At 42.4% G+C, this 14734-nt stretch overlaps 1 protein-coding gene across 2 annotated transcripts in view; it reads left to right on the top strand.

Annotated features, from left to right (window-relative positions):
• The first annotated feature begins 3636 nt into the window (after window positions 1-3636).
• WDR38 (WD repeat domain 38) overlaps window positions 3637-14734 on the top strand; it is a 575566-nt gene continuing 564468 nt past the window's right edge. For both annotated transcript variants that reach the window (XM_073600360.1, XM_073600359.1), the window contains exon 1: window positions 3637-3762. In XM_073600360.1, the coding sequence (XP_073456461.1) occupies window positions 3694-3762 (69 nt within the window). In that variant the 5' untranslated portion in view covers window positions 3637-3693. The remainder of the gene's footprint in view (window positions 3763-14734) is intronic.

Below are 14734 nucleotides of genomic sequence, written 5' to 3'. Positions count from 1 at the left end.
CGATGATTACTGTATTTATGTATACTGTTGCCATTAACTTATTGCTTGTTTATTGATTTTTTCTAATTTTTTCTCATTTGATAGTATTATTACCAGTTAAGGGCAGTGTGCTATATTGTCTGTATAGTTGATATGGTGTGCCGAACATCCACCTCCGTCCTGGACAATGTTATCGCAATTGTCTAGTTCCTGTGTTATCATATATACCTAGTTTCATAGAGTTATCCATCTTAGCAACGCTCGCTACTGTACGATCATTAGAGATCTTAGGCATACTGCACTGTTTACTAAGCGATATACATATGATCAGCTGGTTAACAGCTGTTCTCTGATGTTATCGTCTTGGAGCGATCCAATATAACCTGTAGCCTGTTGCTAGAATGTCCGCGATCCACGGCAAAATGGCCACGGACACCGTATTTAAATGACAGCTCAGCCGTCCAATTAGAATCCCCGTGATGAAGACACGTGATCCCTGTGTCGAACACGCGTAGGGGAGGGGCCAGGACAGAGCGAGAGGCAGCGGTTCTGCTGTTTGGCGAGACGCATATCATATGCCTACTGTTACAGTGGCTGTATGTTTTTATAGAGCGATGCACTGACGCACCCAACGATTGTGAGAACCCCATTTGGGGGAGTGCTTTTAATATTTGAATACATTTTAAACGTTATTACACTATATAGTTTTCTTTTCATTCATCCATACATATTGTATTGGAGCCTGGGATCCTGTGATCTGCATAGAGCCCTGGGGTGGCTCAAAAGCATGTTTTGACTTTGTTTAGCGACTAAGTCACACGCTCTGAGGTGAGCGCATTACCTTGGGGGACACCGTATTGCACTGCTACATGGCCTGAGAAATTTTGAGCATGCTTAATTACATCACAGGTGGACATCATATATAAACACCTCGGTGTTTATTTCCAGGACTTCACAGTTTATTATATGATTTATTTTATAAGGACTTTTTTCACATGAATTGTGTGGCACTTAGCAGTTTTATTATATTCAATTTGCACTAAGCACTTTTTGGAATTTGCTTGTATTTATGTATCTTTGCACTTATTATTTCATTGTCATTAGATATACTTAATACTGATCAGTACATATGCACTTTTGATGCGTTTTATTTATATTTTGTATATGATCACCCATTTATTTGCACTTAGCACTTTTGTTGAATTATGATATTACATTTTTGGAATTTGCTTGTATTTATGCATCTTTGCACTTATTATTTCTTTGCCATTAGATATACTTATTACTACTGATCAGCACTTATTCATTTTTGATGCGTTTATATTTATATTTTGTATATGATCACCCATTTATTTGCGCTAATTTTACCCTTGAGGGTATATCACATATACACTTATGGTTGTATGCATTTATGCGCAGCAATTTTGGCATGCTATAACATCCAGTAGCATATTTAGCACACCCTAGAGCAGCGTATTTTCTTTGGTTTTCTACTTCTGCACGCCTATGAGACGGGTTTAACGTATGCAGCTGGGCAGTGTTTTCTACTAAGCATAAGATCAGATGTGGCTCGCAGGATTTCCTTTTTTTTCTGTTCTTTATTAATTTCTTCTTCTTTCGGCTTCTTCTTCCATCTTCTTTCTTCTGGTGTTCTTTCGGTGTTCTTCTTCTTCCTCCATCTTCTTCTTCTCCATCTTCTTCTTCCGCTCTTCTCGTCCCGCATCTTCCTCTAGGCTTCTTCTCTGCTCCGTCCACACGATCCGCCTCAGTGGGAGTCTTCACCCGTGTGATGCTTGGCTTCTTCTGACACTTCTTATATAATGGAGGGCGGGGCCACCCGGTGACCCTGCCCTCCTCTGATGCACAGGGGAATTCAAGGGACTTCCCTGTGGCTTTCCCCGTGTTGTCAGATGGGGGCGGGGTCACTGATGCTGTCCGATGATTATATGAAATGCTTAGGCGGAGTGTGTTGCCAAATTATTTCATTCCTAATGAGGCAAAAGGGAAGTACTGGACAGCCGCTCTCTGAAATATAGCCTTTATTTGTAAAAAGTCCAACAGATACAAGCCACAGCAAAAAATGGAACAAATGAGCTGACACGTTTTCACACTTAACAGTGCTTAGTCATAGCTCATAGCTCATAGTCAAGCTATGACTAAGCACTGTTAAGTGTGAAATGTGTCAGCTCGTTTGTCCCATTTTTTGCTGTGGCTTGTATCTGTTGGACTTTTTACAAATAAAGGCTATTTTCCGGAGTGCGGCACCTTGTATTCCAGTTCCGAGGAGAGTTCTATATCCACATTTCCACCTTCCTTTCCCTTTCCCTATTGTTCCTGGATTATTTCATTCCTAATGTTGTTTCCAAACAAGACCCCTTTCACAATGGGGTGGTGCAGGCGATAGTGGTAAAGAGAAGCTAGTTTTAGTGGTGCTTTTCGGACACTAGCGGGGTGCTTTTAACCCCGCTAGCATCCAAAGGGTTAATAGCGCCCATGTTGCGGTGCTGCCAAAGCGCTTTGCAGATGCTTCAGCAGCGCTGCTCATTCATTTCAATGGGTGATTTGGGAGCGGTGCACCGCCCAAAGATGCTACATGCAAGCTCACCGCCCCAGTGTGAAAGCACTGGGGCTTTCACAGTGGGGTGGCTTGAGAGGCGCTTTCCACCCCCCAGTGTGAAAGGGGTCTAAATGTTTCTTTGGGGTGTGGTTTCCTGGTGGGGGGGATGGGGGAACTCTGGGAATATTTTTTCTATGTCCTTATAATTATGGTATGACGGGGGCACCACCTCACTGGAATTGACATCTCTTTTCCTCCTGCTGGAGGTTTTTACATGTGCATGTTTGACAGGGCAAATGTCTTGGTTTGTTTTTATTTTTGTTTTACTGCACTGGGATTTAGTTTTTTTCTTTTTTTTTGTTTTTTTTGTTTCCGCTACCGTAGTTTTTACACTGTTGTGTATAACTTTGTTGAAATTCAAATAAAAAGTAATTTGCAAATAAAAAAAAAAAAGATCCAGGGCAGTTCTCTTTATGAGGGGGCTGGGCAGCTGTGTTTGCTATAATTAGTCCTGTCTGTACTGTGCAGGCAGATCTTCATTATAAATTGTATCTACAGTACATTTAAACAGATTTGTCCTAACAAAGATGCAGAGGCTGGGCTTCTTGCATTGTATTTTTCAGACTTAGGACAGGCTCACTCTAACTTGTTCAGAAAAAACCTTGCAGTCAGCCACAATATGTCAATACATTTAACATGCTTTTTGTTTTATGCAGATGGATGGGGTCGCTTTTAAAATTACAGATCTTACATTATGCAAATACAGTAAAAAATGTACAGAAAACCTCACAACCTACGCATGCTACCAAAATGTAGCATGTAGGAATTTTTTAAAGCACATTGCACCACAGTTGTTTACTTTATCTCTATAAAAAAATGTTGCATATCCAGGTGTTCTTGACTATCACTTTATCCTGACAAATTATAATGAACAAAACATTGTTTGAACATTATTACTGCTTGTTTCCTATAGCCAGAAGTTAAAGCAGACTGAGTGACAAATGCCCAACTACCAATGCTCAGCGCTGCAATGGAATGCAAACAACTGAGGCTCGGCCTAACAATTAGGCCAGTTGTTACTGTGGTAACCACAAAGCTGTATATACACAACAAGATCTAGCTAAATGCTATAGTATTTTCAAGAGCATGCAGTGAAGATGTGGAAGAATCCATCAGAAAGTTTAGCCAGAGCAACAGTGAAATATTTTCAGAGGCATAAAGGGGAGGTCAGTGCATTGAGGTCATTTACCAAAATATAAATCTAGAAAGCTCATCAATGAAGAGCAATGTGTTTAACAATTTGATATAGCATTTTTTAACACCGTTCTTTAGTTCTTTAAACATATTTGAAGGATTTTGTATAATTTGCCACTGGTTTTATCCCTAATGTGTCTGAAACATGGAATACACATATACATACTTACATACTGTACATATACACTCACACTCTCTCTCTCTCTCTCTCTCTCTCTCTCTCTCTCTCTCTCTCTCTCTCTCTCTCTCTCTCTCTCTCTCATTCGTATACTGTATCTATGGTCTGTCCACAAATCACAGTTACAGCCATAGAGTGTCTGGTGTTACTGGCATTCTACAACTGGCCCAAATCTTGAAAATTATCTGATTCTGTAAGGCGATGTAAAGAGCGGTAGTGATAACCATAGTGCAGTAACGCCCAACAGTCAGTCACTTTTTTAAAAATTATTTAACAATCAACTACAGACAGCATACATCTGTATACGTAAGAAGCAATACAGCATATGTCACTGGAAAAATGAGCACCAAAGCACCAGAGTGTTCTATATGAAATAACTAATTACCTGTGTGCCCTGGCTATTTCACAGCTGGTGGCATATTAGCATCTGTACTCACAACTTGGTTATTCATACAGAACTTTCTTTTGCCACTGTCTGGACAAAGGGTGATAATTTGAGTGACAAATACAGTTGGGAAATAAATAAATACAGTGCCTTGAAAAAGTATTCAAACCCCTTGAAATTTTCCACATTTTGTCATGTTACAACCAAAAACGTAAATGTATTTTATTGGGATTTTATGTGATAGACCAACACAAAATGGCACATAATTAAAAAGTGGAAGGAAAATGATAAATGGTTTTCAAAATTTTTTACAAATAAATATCTGAAAAGTGTGGCGTGCATTTATATTCAGCCCCCTTTACTCAGATACCCACTAAAATCTAGTGGAACCAATTGCCTTCAGAAGTCACCTAATTAGTAAATAGAGCCCACCTGTGTGTAATTTATTCTCAGTATACAGTGCCTTGCAAAAGTATTCACCCCCTTGGCATTTTTCGTGTTTTGTTGCCTCACAACCTGGAATTAACATGGATTGTTTGAGAATTTGTATCCTTTAATTTACAGAACATGCCCACAAGTTTGAAGATTTTTTTTTTATTGTGAAGCAAACAACAAATAGGACAAAATAACAGAAAAAGTCAATGTGCATAACTATTAACCCCCCTAAAGTCAATACTTTGTAGAGCCACCTTTTGCGGCTATCACAGCTCCAAGTCGCTTTGGATAAGTCTCTATGAGCTTGCCACATCTTACCACTGGCATTTTTGCACATTCCTCCTTGCAAAACTGCTCCAGCTCTTCAAGTTGGATGGTTTGTGCTTGTGAACAGCAATCTTTAAGTCTGACCACAGATTTTCTATCGGATTGAGGTCTAGGCTTCTACTAGGCCATTCCAACACATTTACATGTTTCCCCTTAAACCACTCAAGTGTTGCTTTAGCAGTGTGTTTGGGGTCATTGTCCTGCTGGCAGGTGAACCTCCATCCTAGCCTCAAATCACACAGAGTGGTACAGGTTTTGCTCAAGAATATCCCTGTATTTAGCACCATCCATCTTTCCCTCAACTCTGACCAGTTTCCCAGTCCTGACTGCTGAAAAACATCCCCACAGCATGATGCTGCCACCACCATGTTTCACTGTGGGGATGGTGTTCTTTGGGTGATGTGATATGTTGGGTTTGCGCCAGACATTGCGTTTTTTTTGATGGCCAAAAAGTTCAATATTAGTCTCATCAGACCAGAGCACCTTCTTCCATACATTTTGGGAGTCTCCCACATGCCTTTTCGCTAACTCAAAACATGCCATTTTGTTTTTTGCTGAAAGTAATGGCTTTCTTCTGGCCACTCTGCCATAAAGCCCAACTCTATGGAGCGTACGGCTTATTGTCGTCCTGTGTACAGATACTCCAGTCTCTGCTGTGGAACTCTGCAGCTCCTCCAGGGTTACCTTAGGTCTCTGTGCTGCCTCTCTGATTAATGCCCTCCTTGCCCGGTCCGTGAGTTTTGGTGTGCGGCCGTCTCTTGGCAGGTTTGCTGTTGTGCCATGCTCTTTTCATTTGGTTATGATACCAGCTTGTTTCAGTATAGTTCTTGGTAGCAGCCAGTTATGGGCAAAGTTCAATATTCCTTTGGGTCAGACTCTTTGGAGGGGATATAGTGTGGTACAGATAACGGGAGAGCTGGGTTAAGTTGGATGTAGAAGGGTTCTGCCTAAATGTCCAGCTTTAATCAGCTCTTGAGTACAACAATGGAAAGAAACATTGGCCCGTGGCCCTCGCTCTGGGGTTCAGTGGTCTGCTTTCATGTGATGGGGCCCCTTCAACCTAGTGGTTGTAGCAAAAGTCCAGTGGTCTGTAGCAGTGAGACAGGGTACACTTCGGTCGCTTGGTGGCATTGACAGACGAGCTGTTTTATGGGCAGGGCTGCTAAAAGTCTTGCAATGCCACTGGTGATTAGCCCTGAGCCCGACTGGCCTGGCCTCATTGAAAACATGGTACCGTGGACGAATCACCAGAACTCCCATAGTGCCAAGAGAGCAGCTTTTCCATGGCGATTATACTTATGTCCCCTTTGCCTCATCCTTTACTGGCTCCTCTGTCTGATACAGTGCCTTGAAAAAGTATTCATACCCCTTGAAATTTTCCTTATTTTTTCATGTTACAACCAAAAATGTAAATGTATTTTATTTGGATTTTATGTGATGGACCAACACAAAGTGGCACATAATTGTGAAGTGGAAGGAAAATTATTAATGGTTTTCTAAATTTTCTACAAAAAAACCTCTGAAAAGTGTGGCGTGCATTTGTATTCAGCCCCCCTGAGTCAATACTTTGTAGAACCACCTTTCACTGCAAATACAGCTGCAAATCTTTTTGGGCATGTCTCTACCAGCTTTGCACATCTAGAGAGTGAAATTTTTGCCCATTCTTCTTTGCAAAATAGGTCAAGCTCTGTCAGATTGGATGGAGAGCCTCTGTGAACAGCAATTTTCAAGTCTTGCCACAGATTGTCAATTGGACTTAGGTCTGGACTTTGACTGGGCCATTCTAACACATGAATATTCTTTGATCCAAACCATTCTATTGTAGCTCTGGCTGTATGTTTAGGGTCGTTGTCATGCTGGAAGGTGAACCTCTGCCCCAGTCTCAAGTCTTTTGCAGACTCTTACAGGTTTTCTTCTAAGATTGCCCTGTATTTGGCTCCATCCATCTTCCCATCAACTCTCACTAGCTTCCCTATCCCTGCTGAAGAAAACCATCTCAACAACATCATGTTACCACCACTATGTTTCACGGTGGGGATGGTGTGTTCAAATAATGTGCAATGTTAGTTTTTCGCCACACATAGCGTTTTGCTTTTAGGCCAAAAAGTAACATTTTGGTCTCATCTGACCAGAGCACCTTCTTCCACATGTTTGCGGTGTCCCCAAATGGCTTCTCGCAAACTGCAAACGGGATTTCTTATGGCTTTCTTTCAACAATGGCTTTCTTTTTGCCACTCTTGAATAAAGGCCAGATTTGTGCAGTGCATGACTAATAGTTGTCCTGTGGACAGATTCTCCCACCTGAGCTGTGGATCTCTGCAGCTCCTCCAGAGTTACCATGGCTGCTTCTCTGAATAATGCTCTTCTTGCCCGGCCTGACAGTTTAGGTGGACGGCCATGTCTTGGTAGGTTTGCAGTTGTGCCATACTCTCTATTCCATGTTCAAAGCTTGGGATATTTTCTTATTACCTAACCCTGCTTTAAACTTCTTCACAACTATATCCCTGACCTGTCTGATGGGTCCCTTGGCCTTCATGATGCTATTTGTTCACTAAGGTTCTCTAGCAAACCTCTGAGGGCTTCACATAAGAGCTGTATTTATACTGAGATTAAATTACACACAGGTTGACTCTATTTATTAATTAAGTGACTTCTGAAGGCAATTGGTAAACTAGATTTTAGTTAGGGGTATCAGTAAAGGGGGCTGAATTAAAATGCACGCCACACTTTTCAGATATTTATTTGTAAAACATTTTGAAAACTGTTTATCATTTTCCTTCCACTTCACAATTATATGGCACTTTGTGTTGGTCTTTCACATAAAATCCATTTACGTTTTTGGTTGTAACATGACAAAATGTGGAAAATTTCAAGGGGTATGATTACTTTTTTAAGGCACTGTAGATTAACTGATAGGTCTTGGAGGTAGGTAGCCAAATAAAGGTTTCATTTGCTCCATTAGGCTGGGACTATTAGGTTACTATAGTTTGGTCAGTTTTTGCAGGGTTATAGTTGTGATAGCAGAATTTCCCCTTTTGGGTGAAATTCCTCTTTAAATGATTGTAAACCTTAGTTTATTTTTAAATAACAAACATAGCATACTTACCTCCACTGTGCAGATTGTTTTGCACAGAGTGGCCCCAAACATCCTCTTCTGGGGTCCCTCGGCGGCTCTTGCGGCTCCTCCCCGCATCAGATAACTCCCTAGGAGAAGCGGTCTCCCGGGGGGGTTACCTTGGGGGCATGCTCCCGAGTCCAACATTTGAGTCCATAGACACAACTGCCGGACTCGGCCCCGCCCCCCGGCGCCCGCATCATTGGATTTGATTGAAAGCAGTGGGAGCCAATGGCTGCGTTGCTATCAATCTATCCAATCAAGAGCCGAGAACCCTGGGCAGAGGAAGAGTGCATATCCGGCGTGTGAAATTCCAGGGCACAGGTAAGTAAAATGGTGGGGCTGAGGAGCCGGTCAATGCTAGGTGTTTTTTCACCTTAATGCATAGGATGCATTAAGGTGAAAAAACACAAGGGTTTACAACCCCTTTAAGCTATCACAATACAAGGTGGTGTCAAACACATACAGTGCCTTGCAAAAGTGTTCACCCCCCCTGGCTTTTTACCTATTTTGTTACCTTACAGCCTTTAGTTCAGTGTTTTTTTATTCTGAATTATATGTGATGGATCAGAACACAATAGTCTAAGTTGGTAAAATAAAATTAGAAAAATATATATATATATGTAGTGCTGACAACTTTTGTTTTTAGCCATATGTGTGTTATACAGGACATAAGTTGTTATAGTGTCATCTTGTGGACAACTGAAAAGGTACAATACTTTTATGTTTCATGATTAAGAGAAGTGACATGGAAGTGATTGATTGTTTACTTCTGAACTTTAACTATGACCTACCCACAATGCTCCTGGACAAGAGGAGAACTGAACTGCATTGTGGAAGGATATAAAAGGGCTGGGAGCGGCCATCTTAAGTCTCTTGTTCCTGGGACGCGTGGGCTGCCTGCAGAACTCTGTGGGTGTGTGTGTCCCACAGGGTTGCGGCCTACCTTGTGAGGGAGCAGAGCAGCAGCAGGAATCCTGTCATCGTATCACAGTGTGCTGGAGCAGCAGAAGTGATCGTTCCGGAGACCCGTGGAGGAGGTAACCAAGGACTCCTGGTCGTTATTGAACAGAGCAGTGTGACAGCATGGCGGTGGTTCCGTACGGACTGAGAACTGTTGAAACAGAGGCATCCATCCGCCCGGATCCCGTGTGGTGAGAGAGTTAACACCCAGAAGTTTGTTTAAATACTACACACACTTAGAACTGTTACAGAGTGTTGCTGGGACTGATAGTCCCACGGAACAAGTTAAGTTGGAGAACATTACATCTGCATATTATAGGGAAAAAAACGCGCTAGATCAAACAACAATATTGATTAAAAAATTTAAATTGATTAAGTAGAACTCAAAAGCAGCAGCTAAATTGCAAGATAACACAAAAGGATCAGATAGAAAAAGAAAAGCTGCACTATATAAAATTAAACCAGCAATGACTTGTATATAAAAATGTATTACTAAAGTCCATAAAAGACACCCAGGTGAGCTTGATCAAACTTAAGTGCCACCACCGAATGAAAAAACTTGCTTACCAGATGGCAAGCAAAAGCATGCAGTTGGCTATAGCCCAGCCACGGCCTTTGCTTAGTAGGAAACGTCTGGACTGATGTACCAGATGATTCGTCTAAATACCGCAATCAAATATTAGAAAAATTTAAAAGGCACTAAATATAGAGCCGGACGGCTGTAACAGAAAACCCTGTCCTCCTAGTCAAACGGCGTGGTGACGCAAGCACGTATCCTCCTCCAGACGCGTTTTGTCACAGGTTGACGTTTTCAATGGGGGAACCTCAGTCCGGACGTTTCCTACTAAGCAAAGGCCGTGGCTGGGCTATAGCCAACTGCATGCTTTTGCTTGCCATCTGGTAAGCAAGTTTTTCATTCGGTGGCGGCACTTAAGTTTGATCAAGCTCACCTAGGTGTCTTTTATGGACTTTAGTAATACATTTTTATATACAAGTCATTGCTGGTTTAATTTTATATAGTGCAGCTTTTCTTTTTCTATTACATCTGCATAGACTTCAGTATTCAAGAATTGATATTAAATGTTTGTCTCCTTCGTATAAGAACACTTAATCAGTCTGCTGGATTATAACTGCTTTACTGTATTACCTTACACTGCGCAACACCCAAGAGGAACCCTTTTGTGGATTACAATTACAAATTCATAAGCTAGCGAAGACTGAAGACGTCAAGACTCTTTTACTTTTAGTGAAATGATGTCCACCTGTGTGCAATCTAAGTGTTACATGATCTGTCATTACATGTACACACATTTTTGAAAGGCCCCAGAGGCTGAGCAAGAGGTACCACTAACCAAACACTGCCATGAAGGCCAAGGAACTCACCAAACAAGTAAGGGGCAATGTTGTTGAGAAGTACAAGTCAGGGTTAGGTTATAAAAAAATATCCAAATCTTTGATTATACCTAGGAGCACCATCAAATCTATCATAACCAAATGGAAAGAACATGGCACAACAGCAAACCTGCCAAGAGACGGGCAAGGAGGGCATTAATCAGAGAGGCAGCACAGAGACCTAAGGTAAACTTGGAGGAGCTGCAGAGTTCTACAGCAGAGATTGGAGTATCTGTACATAGGACGACAATAAGCCGTACGCTCCATAGAGTTGGGCTCTATGGCAGAGTGGCCAGAAGAAAGCCATTACTTTCAGCAAAAGAACATAATGGCACGTTTTGAGTTAGCGAAAAGGCATGTGGGAGACTCCCAAAATGTATGGAGGAAGGTGCTCTGGTCTGATGAGACTAAATTGAACTTTTTGGCAATCAAAGAAAGCGCTATGTCTGGTGCAAACCCAGCACATCACATCACCCAAAGAACACCATCCCCAGTTTTTCAGCAGTCGGGACTGGGAAACTGGTCAGAGTTGAGGGAAAGATGGATGGTGCTAAATACAGGGATATTCTTGAGCAAAACCTGTACCACTCTGTGTGTGATTTGAGGCTAGGACAGAGGTTCACCTTCCAGCAGGACAATGACCCCAAACACACTGCTAAAGCAATGCTTGAGTAATCAGGAAACTGAACAATGGTGCACACACCACTTCAGGCAAAAAATGGACACACCTGATCCAAGGTGATAATCCCGGCTCATCACTGTAGGCAATATCAAGAAGAGAAGAAAAGATTGATCGCACATGTCAGGAGAGGTTCCATCCGCTGGTAATAGCTATCATTTGGCATGCAGTACTGAGGTCCACCAGCAGGTGTCTCCTGGCAGTTTGGAACTGTCAGGAGAACTTTTGGTGTTATGTCTTCTTTGGGCCGCAGTACTGGCATCCACCAGCGGATGGATCCTGGCAGTGTGGAGCAGATATTACCTTCTGCAGTCAGGCATCACCTGAGCTTGATAGCAGGTAATAGTATAAATACCCAGCAAGTGCACACACACTTTGCCCTGATATTATCCTTGAGCCCTGACCTGTTTCCTGTTATCCTGAACCTGACACTGATCCCTGATTCTTGTATCCTGAACCTGTTGTACCTGATCCTGTCTGTTCCTGCATCCCTGGATCCTTGTCCTGCAGCCTGATCCCTTCTACCTTTGTATTGGATCCCAGACAAGTGTCTGAACTAGTTATCTGCACCTGGCCTAATTTCAAATATATATATTTATTTGTGCACGAATTTGAAGAATCACACTGACACAAGTTGTTCAGTTAAAGTGAACCTTCCCTTTATTCTCCTGGGCGTATTTAGCCTCTTTATAGTAAAAGATGAATCATTGTTTGCAAAGGCATTATCACACTCTGGTTGTGTTGTCATTTGTGGATTGGAGGATTTCTTATCTTACGGGTGTCTTAGCCAGATCTGTCCAGGTCTCTCCAGTCTCTTCAGAGACATCAGCTTTCTGCTGATGTCAGGCTTCAGCTTTCTGCTGATGTGCTCGGGCTTATGGACTCTTGGACTCACTCCGATGGGAGGGGGTCTCTAGCTACCTCATTGAGTAAGGAGATTCAGCATTTATATGTACATAATAGAAAATAGTCATTTAATCAGAGTATTAAACAATCCATAACAGTCCCCCATTGAAATGTCTATTTCCTATTCTGTCCCTAGTAGGTAGTCTAACTCATCTGTCCTCATGTGCCTTGGAACTTTTTTCTTGCTGTACGTTAAACGGGTGATGGCTGGCCCATCACCCCCCTTGCCATAGTCTTTGCACATGCTGAAGTCAGATGCTATCCCTCTGGCTGAATGATCTTACAATTTGTAGATATGGGGAGGGACTGTAATGGGGCATAGGGCTTCTCATAGTCCTCATCTTCTATGTCCTGGTGTATCATCACTGGGGCCACTTGGTCGACTGTTTTGTCTAGGAATTTCTTTACACACGGGATAACACAACATACTATAGTAGCTAGAAAGATCAGAATAACTAGTATTACAGTACCTATCCGAGCCAAGGTCTTCTGCCAACCACTCAACCACCCAAACCACTGGTGCCATGGCTGATCTATACCCGAATTCTTCTTCAGCTCTACTGATAGGCTTTCTAACTTTTTTATGGCCAGGGTGACCTTACCGTTTGGACCGGTGTTGTCAGGGATGTATGTACAGAATGTCCTTGTACCTTCTATCATTTTACAAACACCCCCCTTTTCCGCTAAAATCATGTCCAAGGCCATCCTATTCTGAAATGTCATGTAAGATGTGGGGGCTAATTGGTCAGCAATCCCCTGTAGGGCATCTCTGGTGTAATTTACAAACCGCTGCTGGTTGTAGTGTATATAATTCATCCAGTCTACATTTTTGTTGACAGTGATTATGGGAATTAGAGACTCAAAACCTGCCTTAACTTGGTCTCGGGCTTTAAACTCATCCGGGACCCCCCTTGGGACCCCTATGGCATCTATATACACATGTGGGTCAAAACTTCCCTCAGGAGCGCTCTTCTTTTCCCTCCGGTTGGGTGACGTTTCAGGGTGTGGGGGAGATGGGTCATATGGGAGGATGTGGAGGGGCAGAATGACCTTTGCCAGGGCACACTCTCCATTCCAGATCCCTCCTAGTCTTGTCCTAACTTTAAGATCCCCACAGATCCAATACACATCACCAAGGGACTGGACCTGGTTCTGTACCTCGCTCCCCGAAACATTACTGTAGGTAGAGCAGTAACCTTTTGTGAAATTACCCAGGAACCTCCCCTTTCCTTGATAATTTGAGTAACAGGTATAGTTTCCTGGGTAAATGGTGATGCCTTCACTTGGCCTTGGGGTTTTGGTAACTATGGGGTACTTCTTTTTCCACTCTTCACAGGATGAGTGGTTTGTTGTTGCATTAATGAACAGGCTAAGGAAGCACTCCTCACTTTCTTTGGGTATCGACAGTGGAACAGTACCCAGGTGTGGCCTAGCACTACCACAAACATAGCAGTTGGTCTTATTATGTCTGTCTGCGCTGTACTTCATCCATTCTAGCCACAGATTGGTGTCAGAAAAGACAGTCTCTGCAGCTATGGTGTCCTCAAAAGTGAGATTTGCCACCGCTACCATATCACAGTGGGTGCTGATGGAGGGTCTGAGATGGTTAGAGATTGGTTGGGTCAATTGCCTGTCTGTTGATTTATACATGTCCTTTGGTTGGAACTTTCCCAGCGGCCCTCCCATACCCCCTGACATCCATGCTCCTAACACATACATACCAGCGTCACTGGGGCTAGGGTTCGCTATAGTCAGGGTAAGGGGCATGTTGTAGCCTGTTCTCCCAGTGGATTTGCATGTACCTGGTTTCAACAGGGTCATTCTTTTTAACAAGAATTTCCCATTCTTAATTGTTGTATTCAGTGCACTCTGTGGTTTGTACCCCCAGTCTGCTCCTGTATTCCACCCCACTGACCCCCAATAGTCACAATTCTGTCCCCAGTAACTATCTGTGACACATATATATATATATATATATATATATATATATATATATATATATATATATATATATATATATATATATATATATATATATATATATATATATAGATGCAAACTGAGGTCTGCGTTCAAGGGTGTTATACCAGTGACATTGCCAGAAAACAGGGGGGGACAGGAGGCTACATTGCAGTAATCAAAGGCGAAAGTGGCCACGTGTGTGTTGGATGAGTTGTACCAAAATTGTGTGATACCTTCTTTCTTTATGATAGCCACTTGTTGAGCTCCCACCAACCCCACCAAAAAAAAGATATGTAGCACTGTCATCATGGTGTAGGCTGGGACTTGTCTTCAGGGGTTGGAACCTTCTTGCAGTGGGAAGCGTGGATCCAGGAGTTCCTCCCTGCGACTTTAACGGAGGTGGCAGTAGTTATCAGAACCTGGAATGGTCCGTCGAATCTTGGTTCCAGTGAGTGCTTTCTTATAAACTTTTTTATGAGTACTCAGTCTCCGGGCAGCAGCTTGTGGGTTCCTGTGTCGGAGTCTGGGTCTGGAATGGAAGAAAACACTTGTGCATGGATATGGGTTAACTCACGAGACAATGCAGTCACATAATTAGTCAA

Source organism: Aquarana catesbeiana, linkage group LG09 (assembly GCF_042186555.1).
Source record: "Aquarana catesbeiana isolate 2022-GZ linkage group LG09, ASM4218655v1, whole genome shotgun sequence".
In the NCBI taxonomy this organism is placed as follows: domain Eukaryota; kingdom Metazoa; phylum Chordata; class Amphibia; order Anura; family Ranidae; genus Aquarana; species Aquarana catesbeiana.
The sequence above is the reverse complement of the archived record's forward strand: the minus strand, read 5'-3'. Positions and strand labels throughout refer to the sequence as shown.